Source organism: Muntiacus reevesi, chromosome 18, assembly GCF_963930625.1.
Source record: "Muntiacus reevesi chromosome 18, mMunRee1.1, whole genome shotgun sequence".
In the NCBI taxonomy this organism is placed as follows: domain Eukaryota; kingdom Metazoa; phylum Chordata; class Mammalia; order Artiodactyla; family Cervidae; genus Muntiacus; species Muntiacus reevesi.
The window spans coordinates 12,360,441-12,373,604 of record NC_089266.1 but is presented as its reverse complement, the minus strand read 5'-3'; the positions used below and the strand labels follow the sequence as shown (position 1 = coordinate 12,373,604).

General features: G+C 45.7%; 1 protein-coding gene across 4 annotated transcripts in view; it reads left to right on the top strand.

Moving 5' to 3' along the window:
* Positions 1–13,164, top strand: part of CSNK1D (casein kinase 1 delta) — a 35,083-nt gene that overhangs the window by 8,521 nt on the left and 13,398 nt on the right. For all 4 annotated transcript variants that reach the window (XM_065909204.1, XM_065909205.1, XM_065909206.1 and 1 more), the window contains exon 3: positions 12,976–13,124. In XM_065909204.1, coding sequence (XP_065765276.1) covers positions 12,976–13,124 — 149 coding nt within the window. The remainder of the gene's footprint in view (positions 1–12,975; positions 13,125–13,164) is intronic.

Here is a 13,164-nt window from a genome sequence, read left to right as displayed (position 1 = left end):
ACACATAGATCGGGTTTTACTCTTTCTTCAGATATACACTTGGTGAATTCTATCAGGATGTAAATGTTTGTTTTTAGAAAACTGATTCTGTCTGGGAGAGCGAAGAGCTCCATGCTGGTACTGTTTTGTGAGCTTGTCCTAGCCGGGCTGAAGCTGGGATGGCAGAGGAGATAGAGGCCTCTGCCTGGAAACCTCATAGCTCTGCAGTTGGCCAGCCTTCTGTATCCATCTCAAGTGGTGCATCTCTGATCATGGGTTTTTTTCTTTTTATGCTGAGCTCTGGGCTTCTTTGCAGATGGTTGATATTGACAGCATCACAGAAGAAAGCTTGAAGCCCAGGGCTTGCTTTGCCCTCTCTAGCTCGTAGTACAGTGTTGCCTGGGTTGCTGCCTGGTAACGTGGCCTTGCAGTGCTCCACTAGAGAGAGCCGCTGTGCTGGCTCACTCAGGCCACTTAAGGGAGGGGTTGGCATTTAAAAAAAAAAAAAAAAGCATGTTTTGGGGTGTGGATGAGATGGGTGAAAAGTTTCAGTTGTATGATAGCATTTGGTAACCAGACTTACTATGGTGATCACCTTTTATTAGTGTATGCAAAGATGAAATTGTACACTTGAAACTAATATGTTTTATACCAATTTTACTTCAATAAAAGCAAAAGCAAAAAAAGACACACTAGTGTCAGGTATTGTTAAAAGTATTTTCACACGTGCCGGCATGTTCTCCACCACAGTCATGTGCAGTAGGTATCATCACCCTCCTATAACGAATGAAGAAACTGAGGCTGTTTCTAAAGAACACAGGTTTGAACATGAGCACTGTATGTAGCTCCCAGACCACTCCTGGAGAGCAGCCCTCCCTGAGGGTCAGCAATCAGGAACGAGCCCCAGATCTAGTTGGTGCAATAGATTAAAAAACTTCAAATAGCAGAAATAATTTTAAGTTAATTATGTTGGTGACGGACTTGGGTGGACACCCAGGTTTTATCAAAACAAAGTGGACTGCCAGGCAGAACCTAGATGCTGACTGCACTTTCCAGTCCTAATAACCCCACAAAGTATCTTTAGACCACATTCTCCTTCGGGAACCTTTGAGTGGAGATCTTTTGTTTAGTTCACAGCTACTTCTGGTTAAGGCTTAGGGCGGGTGTGGGAGGGGTGGGTGGGCCCTTTGTATGAGAATTCAGGCCAGGGGTGAGGATGGGAGCTCTGCGCTGATGGTGGGTGAATTCCACCAGTGACGTGGACAGTTGAAACAGGTGGCCTCTCACTCAAGTTCACTCTCATTTTACATGCCTGGTCAGTTCCCACAGTATATTTAAGACAGTTATGATCTTTTTTATTAGGAAAGGTTTTACAGTGCCTAAGAACATGTTGAGCTTGTGGCTATCAGAATACTAAAATGAACCCCCAAAACTTCCATGTGCTTGAGAGAGAGAGCAGGAAAGCCTTCGGCACCTGTGTGCCCACCCCAGGACTTCTTTACAGCTGCCCAAAGCCTGTCTCCCCATGCCCTTGCTTAGTTTGTTTCTAAATTTTTTTTCCTCCATTATCCTGCAAGAAGTTAGTTTTTTAAAAATCTAATGACATTGCCCAGAAACATTTGGCCATTGTATTTACAGTTGTTTTAAGGTTCAATTGCCAAACACTTCATGAAAAATTGTATTTGCATTAATACTGAGTCCCTAAGTTTATATTGAAACTTTCCACAAATCCAGTGGAAAGCATTTACCTGGTGGTATCCCCCCTTTTTCACCCCCGGGCGTATGGTTTCATTATCTTTGGACTGAATGAGGGGAAAAGTATCAAGTGTCCAGAGCTGCACATAACAGTCCAAGTGACCCATTTCTCATGTTAAGGGCGAGTGGGCAGGGGCAGCTGAGTGTCCCTGGCATGGCTGGTCACCGGGTAGCACTCTGGTGGCTGTCTCTCACCTGCGGCCTCACATGTCCTGCCCCAGCCCCAGGAGTGGTACTCTGGCATCCCAGGTGCATATCAGCTTTCTGGTCTCGCTGCACCGCACCTCTGAGGTCACGGAGCAGCTGTCTGTACACAGGGAGCGGGGTCATTCTTGTGAGTGGCTTTAGAGTTGATTGCTGCCTGGACCTCAGCATTTAGCTTGCAAGACAGTCTGCTAAGGATGAAGCAGGCTCCATAGTATCTTCCTCTTCTGGCCAGGGAACTGAGAAGAGGAGCACCCTGCTTCTACTGCATCTTATCTTAGGGTGATAAGGTGTGTTGGTGTCGCCAGTAAGAGACAGTGCTGCCAGTGAAATGGACCATCAGAGCAGATGAGTGGCAAGTCCATGCCCCACATCTTCCTAGTTCATACTCTTTGTGAACACGAGTAATACAATTTTACTGTGTGTATTCTACAATTTTCCTCTTTGACCTGCTGTGTTCCTGAGGTTCTTCAACGTTGACACAGTTGTGGTTCGATGGATTTCGTTGCAGTTTATAGGCTCTTGTGTCTCCATAAACAGACCTCCCTGTGTTGAGGAGGAGCCCTGGCTGGCTTCTAGGGTTTTGCTCTTAAGCATGGTGCCACAGTGACTCCCTCGCCCACAGTCTGTTGGTGGAATAGCATTCTGTGAAGCAAGCAGGTGCTCAGCCTATAGGGTGGCACCCCAGCCATAGGGATGTGTTCTCAGGTGGTTACCTACATTTGCCTTCTCCTGGACAGCCTCGGGGGCTCCTATTAGATCCACATCATCTTCAACCTTGCCATTAATCATTCTTCTCCAGTGTGACTTGGCGTGTCTCAGCCAGCACAGAAGGGGGAAGTTTCAAAGAATAAGGATGGAGAAAAAAGCAACAAAACTTACTGGTGCATGATCTGACTTCCTACATAGGAGACCAACAAGACAAGTTAGAGCAGTGAGCCAGATACTTCAGATCAGAGTATAAAATTAGTTCTCTTATTACACCAACAACAGTCAGTTAGGAAATATAATTCTTTTTCTCCTCAGTGCAAGCGAGTTTTTATTCTTTACATTTGACAGGGAAAAGAGAGAAAGGGCCAGCCCATGTGACAGGACATGGTGAGTGAGAAAGGAAGTGAGGGCGCAGCAGAGTCAGCCACTGAGTCTTTGCTTTCTGGGGGTGAGGTCCCTGTGGCCCCAGGGCTGAAGTCGCCTGTAGTTCGAGAGCAAGGGGAAGGGGAACCAGGAGAAGACAAACTACTCCTTCCTCCTAAATTCAAGATTTCAAACAAAGCTTTGGTGTCTAACAGAGAACATGGAGTTATATTTGTTTCCTGTTAAACAGTCATGTGGCCACTTTGATATACATTTCTTACACTTGCACGAAAGCTCTTGAGTGACCTGGAGATACATACATCTTCCCCTGAGTGGTCTCCCAACCTCACTTTCTACAAAGAAGGCCCCCCCTGCCCCCACTTCTCTCTTCCCTAAGATTTGAGATTAAAGTAGGTTTGATCCATGCAAATTCAGCAGTGTGTTTGTCATGAATCACGTCAAGTAACAGTCTTGATTTGGAGTTGGGAACAAGGGATAGAGTGTTTCTAGCTGCTTCAGTACTTCTGCACAAACCTTTTGAATTGTGGAAATACCCCACAGACTAAAGGATGTGTTGGTGAAGATGGAGAACGGAGTAGAATAGGAGTCAAGTTTTTAGTACAGAAGATTTGGTCTAAGATGGGGGAAGGGAACACAAAAGACCCCTGTTTTGAGATGGGGGTTGGGCACCCCCAAATTTGTGTCTCAGATCGTTTGCCTGGTGCACAGCCTTTTATCTGGCTCTTCTTTGAATACAGTAGGAAGCTTGTAAACAACAAAACCCCAGAAGAACATGAGAAAAGGCCACTGCCTTATATTTACACCAACTAGGCTACCTCATGTTATTTCCAGATCAGTGACTCATGAAGTCCTATGAAGCCCCCACAAATAATAAGTAGAGGGGCAGACACTGGGGTGACAGAACCCAGCATCAGACATACGTCCCTCCATGTGCTCCAGTGTATCCACCCCGTTCCAGCACTGAGAGTCTCAGCTTGTGAACTGAGTGAGCCCTTTGTCCTTCAGCTGCCACAACACTGCTGCTGCTGCTGCTGGGGGCAGGTTGCTGATGCCAGACACTAGGAAGAAGCCCTTGCCTGTGGTCTTGAGAAGCCAGGGTGAGAAAGCTCAGCGTTATTAAAGCTTAAGGATTTTGCTTCATGTTCACCTGGAAGCTCGAGCTGGGTGCAGAGGTACCCTTTGAACCCACTTCTTAGAGACACACAGGAACCCTGGTGAAGGCTCAGGGAGGTGAAGCAAGTCTGTGCCTGGGATCGGAGGTCCGAAATGGGAATCCCTCATCACACGTAGAGACAGCCCTTACCCAACCATGGCTTCCTGTTGATGCTGTCACCTGGCCCTGCCTCTCCTGACCTGTCTACACCACGTTTTCTGCTCAAACTGATTTCCATCCTTCCAGTAGGAGATCATCAAGTCATGGGGCAACAGTTAGAACCTTGTCTCCTGTGGAGCATTGATGGTAGAGAATGCTCTGCTCGAGACTGAAATACACTATGGAGCATTTCTATAAGGAAAAAGTTAAATTGCAGATGGTTCATTTGCACACAGCTAGTGCAGCTTGGCATCCTGAGAAAGTGGGCCCCCAGGGAGCAGTAAGCAAGTGGTGCTGGCTTCAGTGGAGGGAGAGGGCTAGCAGTCTGCAGCTGTTGCCAGCCATCTCTTTGCCTGTCCTCAGTCCCATGTCCTATCCCCAGAGCAGGTCAGGAGGAGGCCAGTGGGGGAAGCCCTACCTCAGCCCTGAGAGCCGGGCTCCTAGAGAGCAGCGGCGTGTCCTGTGGTCTTGTGCTCAGCCTTCTCTGACACGAGAAGTGTTATTACCACATAGCCTTCCACAGGAAAACACTTCCACATCCTGGCCACTTGAAAAAGCTGGAAATTTGGGAGTGGAGACCAAGAGGTATGCAGGTTCTAGAGGGATTTCCCCCACACCCACGAGCACTTGCCCAGAACCTTCTTCCTCTGTCTCAACCCTCCCCTGCCAAGAAGGAAGTGGATGGGTGCCGTGGACCCTACCTGAGGTCTATGGCAGTGCCCCTGCCCACCGTTTCCCTGCTTCTGCCACTTTGCTCCGCAAAGCTTGGATTGCAAAAAGATAGCCCCACCTACCGTGGCTGCTTTCAGCCCCCTGGTGCCTTTCACTCCACCTGCAGAACACCTACCAGGACTGGTGACTGGAGAGACTCCACGCCCTTGGGGGACTTCTCAAAGGTCAGCTCCACTGCTTTGCCCTCCTTCTAGTTCCATAAGCCCTCTGTGTACAGCTCACTCTAGGGCTTAGAGACATCCACGTGAAGGTCAGGTATGACCCCAGGGGTCGTGGATGGGAAGCTGAACCTGGCGCATAGTGACCCACTTTGAGTTGCCAGTACTGCACAGCAACTCCCCTGGCGCCTTGGCACAGCCACCTGCAAACATCTGGTCGGACAGAGAACCAAGATCCCTGGTCCGGTGGCTGTTGGACCCAGAGAAGTCCAGAGGCCAAAGTGTTGTTCTTATCATACTGTTTACAGTAGTGAAAGACAAACCGTAAGGTACAGAGGAATAAATCCTAAGCCAGGTGCGACCTGTATGTAGAAAATGTATTCGAGGATACCGATGAGGACTCAAGCAGGCGGAGACATTCTGTTCATGGAAAGGATGATGTGTCCCAGAGCGGCTCAGAGAGAGGGCTCAGGGGATTCCACTCAAAGTCCAGCAGGGCCCTCCTCCCACGGAACAGACTGACAGATTTGAAGAGCAGTGAAGGGCCAGGTTGACCGAGATGTAAATGCCACACACTCATCCAGCACCCAGATGGCAGCTTCTAATATCACTCCCCACCAAGAGGAGCCCAGATTCCAGGGTGAGGCAGGAAGAGGGAAGGTGAGTCTGAAGAATGGGGCTAAAAGGAGAGACGTGCTTAGCCTCTAACAGGTACTCTAGCAGGAGTCCTAAGGACACAGGAACGAGCTTGAAGTGGCTTCAATTAAAGCCTCAGCGTGAATAACGGATTATAATATGTGGAAGAGACTCTCAGCACTTCTATCCAACATAGTTCTTTTGGACAAAAAAAGAAGGTACCTAAATTGGTAAGGAAGAGGTAAAATTGTCTTTATGTGCAGATAGGTGTATAGAAAACCCTGTGTACCGACTCCACACACAAACTACCAGAACTGATAATGAATTCATCAAGGTAGCAGGGTACAAGTGTAACATACAGAAATCTATTTCATTTCTTTATACTACAGTGAAATAACACAAGGGGAAGGTAAAAAGACGGTCCTTTTAAAAATTATATCAAGTAACATATTTAGGAATAAACCTAAGTGAGGAGGGTGAAAGACATATACTGAGAATGATAGAACGTTGATAAAGGAAATGGAAGATGATTTAAAGAGATGGAAAGATACACCGTGCTTTTGGATTGGAAGAATGAATAGTGTTTAAATGGCCATACTGCTTAAAGCAATCTACAGAGTGGATGTGACCCCTGTCAAATTAACTATGACATTCTTCACAGAACTAGAAAAAATAATCCTAAAATTTATGTGACACATGGAAGAGGGGAGAATTCATGAATCCACAGTGCTCTGCACACCCACACACACAATCCTAAGATTTATGTGACACATGGAAGAGGGGAGAGTTCATGAGTCTACAGTGCTCTACACACAACTCGCATGTGCAAAGTTAAGCTCCACAGAGGGGCAGAAGGGACAATCAAATGGAAGCTCGCCACTTTGTGGACACTGTTTTGTTACTTAATTGGTTTAAAGGGTAATCAGATGGATGCAAACATATCAGGTTGGTACAAAAGTAAATGGCTGCCTACCATGAATTTTAAATCATTATAACTCGGTTCAAGGACATCTTTATTAATCAAAACAGGAACCATTAAACAATGACCACATTGTTGCAAACAAGAAATAAGTTTGTTTATTCAAATCTGTTCAAGATTCGACCGACATTTGGAAAGTGTCTTCTGTCTCCTGCTGGTTATGGAAGCATTTTGCGTGCAAAAGAAGGCTGTTGAGATGCTTGAAGAAGTGGTAGTTGGTTGACATGAGATCAGGTGAATATGGTGGGTAAGGCAAAACTTCATAGCCCAGTTCAGCTTTTGAAGAGTTACATGAGGTGCAGTTGGGCACGTTGTGGAGAATTGGACCCATTCTGTTGACCAACACAGTCGTTGCAGTTTTCGGTGCATCTCATCGATTTGCTGAGCATACTTCTCAGATGTAATGGTTTCGCTGGGATTCAGAAAGTTGTAGTGGATTAGACGGGCAGCAGACCACCGAACAGTGACCATGACCTTTTTTTGGTACACTTTTGGCTTTGAGAAGTGCTCTGGAACTTCTGTTTCTTCTCAGTCCAACCACTGAGCTAGTTGTCGCTGGTTGTGGTATAAAATCCACTTTGCATCACATGTCATAATCCGATTGAGAAGTGATTCATTGTTATGTAGAATAAGAGAAGGTGACATTTCAGAACAGCAGTTTTTTTTTAAATTTTCGGTCAGCTCATGAGGCACCTACTTAGCAAGCGTTTTCACCTTTCCAGTTTGCTTCAAATGACAAACAACCATGGAATGGTTGACATTGAGTTCTTTGGCAACTTCTCGTGTACTTTTAAGAGGATCAGCTTCGATGATGTTCTGAGTTTGTCGTTGTCAACTTCTGATGGCCAGCCACTACGCTCATCTTCAAGGCTCTCGTCTCCTTTGCAAAACTTCTCATACATTCATTAGCAGTTCCTGGATCAAATGTGATGATGTTGCAAGTTGTCTTCTGCTTTCCAACCTATTTTGAACTCAGATAAGATTGATTGAATTTGTTTTTTGTCTAGCATCATTTCCATGGTCTAAAATAAATGTAAAATAAACAGCAAGTAATAAGTCATTAGCAAAAAAACATAAAGCGAGAAATGCACATTAAAATGATGTGTAGCATAACCACATTGAAGAATGTATTCCAATATTAAACGGCCAAGTTCAACAATGCAAAACCACAATTTTATACCAACCTGATACAAGTTCAGATATTGACACTACCCTCAAAGCTTCATCAACAGGTTATTTTTTTTTCCCTCACAGGTTACATATTAATAATAAAGAGGGGAATTCCCTGGTGGTCCACTGGTTAAGACTCTGCACTTTCACTGCCTAGGACCCAGGTTCAGAACCTGGTGAGGGAACTAAGAGCCCACATGCCCTGCAGCACAGCCAGAATAACTTATAGTAGCAAAGAGAAAAGTACTTTTTGTTGGAGAAATCTGGCAGATTTCCATCTGTCAAGTGATTAGAACCAGCAATCAGGCAAATCCAAAATTGAGGACCATTCAAAATTGACCTGAACCCTTCAAAAATTTCTCTTTGCTGGAAGATTAAGAAACTGTTCCAGACTTAACCATGACGACGACATGGCGGTGCCTGGCCCTAGGTTGTTCCCTAGGCAGGGGACTTCTGTGAGGGACATTATGGAACGTGCAGTGTGAGTGTGGACCGTCTTATCTGCTGTGCCACCACACTCCAGGCACAGAAAGACCCTTGTGGGCTCAGGCTGCTGACTTCAATGGAGGAGGTGTTATGGACAGTGAGGGAGGCCTTGTGAACACATGTGACTGAGGTTGCTGCCTCCCCTCACCCCAAAATCCACTTCGGATGGCTCAGGTGACTTTAGTGTGAAGAGAAAACTAAAACATTCTGTTTTGTTTTTTTTTTTTTAATCAGCGTCACTGAGAGGAATCAAACTGCATGTTTTGAGTGTGGTGATTTGAGAATTTTACCATGCGTGTCCTCTCAAGAAACCATTGCCATAATCTTGGTGACAGAATATCCGTTGCTCTTCAAAGTTTGTTGGGTCCTTTTGTGCTTCCTCTACCCCCGCCTTTTGTCATCTGCTTGTCACTATAGGTTGATATGCATTTTCTAGAGCTTCCTGTGCAAGGAGTAGTACTCTGTGTACTTTCGTTTGAGAATTTGTGTATATGTTAATGGTTACTCCTTTTTATTGCTGAGAATTATTCCCTTGGGTGCCTAGTTTCTTTATCCATGCACCTGTTCATGGGCACTTGGATTTGTTCCAGGTGTCAGGCACTCCAAACAAAGCTGCTGTGAACTTTCCTGTATATATTTATATGGATGTTCATTTCCTTTTCCTCCTGGGTAAGTGACTAGGAATGGAATGGCTGAACCAGAAGAAGTGAATGTTTTTTCTCTCTGAAGAAACTGCCAGACTGCTTGTACTTATGTTCCCACCAACAGCATACAAGGGCTTTGTTGGTTCATATCTTTCAAATAACTTGTTTGTTTCACCTCAGTTACTGATTGTATTGTCATAAAGCTGTTTATATTTCCCCATGTTTGTGCATGCTCAGTCATTTCTGACTCTTTGTGACCCCAAGGACTATAGCCCCCCAGGCTCCTCTGTCCATGGGGTTTTCAAAACCCTAGCAAGAATACTAGAGTGGGTTGCCATTTCCTCCTCCAGGAGGTCTTCCCAAACCAAGGATTGAACCCACGTTTCCTGTGTCTCCTGCATTGGCAGGTGGAATCTTTACCATTGAGCCACCTGGGAAGCCTGAATGTAGTGATGTTGCCTCTCATTCCTGTTTGTTTTGTTTCGTTTGTTTTTCGTTTTGTTTTGTTTTTGGTTGTGCCATGCAGCTTGTGAGATCTTGGGTCCCAGACCAGGGATAGAACCTGGCCCCTCAACAGTGAAAGCACGGCGTGCTAACCAGTGAACCTCCAGGGAATTCCCTCATTCTTGCTGTTGGTAATTTTGTGTCTTCTGTTTTTCCCAGTCAGTCTCATTAGAGGTTTATCAACAGGCTGCTCAGAGGACCAGCTTTGGTCTCAGTCATTTTCTCTGTCATTTCTCAGTTTTCTGCTTCTTCAGTTTCTGCTGTGATCTTTTATTTCACTTCTGACTGCTTAGGGTTTAACTCTTTTCTTAAGGTAGAAGCTGAGATCATTGATGTGTTTTCTGTAGTATAGGCATTTAGTGGCTATCAAGTTTCCCCCTGCCATAGCAATATCTCAAATCCTGATGAGTTTTCTTTTTCCTGTAGTTCAAAATGCTAATATTACCCTTTTGATGTCTTTCTTGATCCATAAATTATTTTGAACTGTATTATTTAGCTTCCATATATTTGAGGATTTTTTTCTATAGAACTGTTATTTATTTCTAAATGAGTTCCCCTGTTTTCTGAGAATATATGTTATAAAACTTGAATCCTTTTAACTTTATTGAAGCCTGCTTTCTGACAAGAATGTGATGTGTCTTGATAAATGCCCTGTGATACCTGGAAAAAAAACCTTGTCCTGCTGCTGTGAGGGGTGACTGACATCTCTGGTCAGGTTGTGGGTGTCTCTCTCCTTGCCGTGTTGCTTCGTGTGTTTTGAAGCTCTGTTGTTAGCTGTTCGAGCACTTACAATATATGTTTCCTTGATCAGCTGATGCCTTTATCACTGTGAGATGCCTGATAATATCCCTGGAAATACTCCTCTGCACAAGTCTACCATGTCTGATGCTAACACAGCCCTTCTGCTTTCTCATCGATGTGGTGTGGTGCACTGTCCTCCTTGTGGCCTAGATCTAGCTGAAGAGTGTTTGGTGTGGATCCTTTCTTTTCTGTCTAGTCTGAGAAAGACAGGATTGGCTTTGCTGTTATTTTTGTGTCATCTGGTCTTCAGTTTCCCTCCTTTTTAACCTTATTTTGATTTTTTTTTTTTAACATTTCTAAATGATTTTTCTTGTGATGATGTCCTTTGTTGAATTCTTTCACTATCTTTGTGTTGTTACTTTAGTGGTTCAGTTAGGGTCTATCATCTCTTTAGCAGGATGCAGAGGAACCTGACCTCGTGGACTCCTGCCTGCCTGTGTGATAGTGTCATATGCTTATATTTGCATGTTGTAAATGCTGTGGTGCATTGTTATTTTTGTTTAAACAGTCGTGTCTTAATTAATTTTTTGTTTTTTGCTGCTCTGGGTCTGTGTTGCTTTGCGTGGGCTTTCTCTAGTCGAGGTGAGCGGGAGCTACTCTTCATTGCCATGCGTGGGCTTCTCATTGTGCTGCTTCTCTTGTCGTGGAGCACAGGCTCTAGGCACACAGGCGTCAGTAGCAGTTGCAGAATTTTTGGCTCAGTAGTTACGGCGGGTGAGTTCCAGGGCACTTGAGCTTCAGGAGTTGTGGCATGCAGTCTCAGTAGTTGCGACCCTGGGCCCTAGAGCGTGGGCTCAGTGGTTGTGGCGCACGGAGCTTCGTTGCTCCACGGCGGGTGGAACCTTCCTGGAGCAGGGATAGAACCTGTGTCCCCTGCATTGGCCGGTGGATTCTTAACCACTGTGCCACCAAGGAAGTCAGGTAAACAGTCATACTTCTTAAATTTAAATAATTTTTTATGTACTTATGTTGTTATTTTCAGTGCTTTTCATTCCTTTTGTAGCCCCACACTTCCATGTGTCATCGTTTGCCTCCTGCCTGAAGGACATCCTATAGCATGTCACAGTGCTGGTGATTGATTGATCACCCATTTTATATCTGAAAATATCTTCATTTTGTCTCTGATGAGGTGTTTTTCGGCAGATTGCCAGTTCTTTTCTCAGTTCTTGGAAGATGCTGACCCGCTGAGCTGCATTCTCTGGCTGCTTTCAAGGTGCTCTGCTTATCACTAGTGAGCAACTGACTGTCAGGCACGTCAGTGTTGTGTTGTTTATGGCTCTTGTGCTGGGGCCCTGCTGAGCTTCTGTGTTCATGGTAGGCCACAAGCTTTTGTCACATTATGCCTTATAACCTATGGACCTTTTTAAGTTTGTTCTCATGTCACGTGTAAAATGTATTTTTAAAATATTTAATTGTAAAAATGAAAAGTTGCCCTGTTGATATCAAAATCAAAGTATTTAGCATCTTATAGTACCAAAAAGGAATGCAATACTCAAAATAAACAGCTTGCAGTGATGGGGTGTTAAAGGGCCCCAGGAGCTGCTCACTGAGAAACAGGCAAGGCTGGGATGCTTGGAGCAACAGAATAAGTGATACAGTGTTGGAGTACAGACCAAAGTATAACACAGACACTAGTGGGCTTATACTGATGGGAAAAAATAGTGAATAAGTAAATGAGGAGAAGAGACACATCTGTGTGGAAGCATTCTGAGTCATCTATATAATATATATATATATATAATATATATATATATATATGCTCTGCCCTCTGGGAAGGGGGCCCAAAACCCCTCTTAAGTGTGGGCCATGTGTAGTGACATCCCCGCAGGGAAAACAGGATGGGTGGGGGGGAAGAGAAACTCCCCAGTGGAGACACATGACAGATAGCCCTCAGCCAGGTGACCAGGGGCACAGCCACGGTGAGGAGTCATGCTGAGAGCACGGCCCTGCGGGACGTGATGAGAAGGGCACTTTCCCTCTGTGGCCTTCCTCCCCAGACCCACAAGCCCAGACTAATAACGAGAAAAATATCCGACAGGCCGGCAGAGGGACAGTCTGTCATCCCTGCCCAGCCCTGCTCCAAACCATCTGGGTTGTTCAGACCAGGAAAGTCTGAGAGACCCTCCCAGCCAAGAGCAGCTGAAGGAGACGTGCCGACTACTCGTCACGTGAGGTCGGGACAGGTCCTGGAGCAGCCCGAGGGCGTGAGGTTAAAACCTGAGGAAGCCTGAGTAGTATACACTTTAGTTAATGACAGTGTATCAGCATTGGGTCATTAACTATGACACCTTACCACACTGGTGCGGGATGTCAGTCGTAGGGAGACTGGGACCCGATTGTGGGAGCCAGCGGGGATCTTCCTCCTGAGCCCCTCACTCCACCCCCACTGTGAAGCTGGCCTTCAGCCTCTCCCCACGTCACTTGTCATTGCTCCTGCCCAGCCGCCCCCCGTCAGCATCACAGGCACGGGCGTCCTCAGTGCAGGTGCACGGAGGCGGACTGACGCAGACTCTCTTGCAGTGGGCATCCCCACCATCCGGTGGTGCGGGGCTGAGGGGGACTACAACGTCATGGTGATGGAACTGTTGGGACCCAGCCTGGAAGACCTCTTCAACTTTTGCTCTAGGAAGTTCAGTCTCAAAACCGTCCTACTCCTTGCTGACCAAATGGTAAGACTTCATTTTTCTCCACTGAAGGGCAGCCCACGTG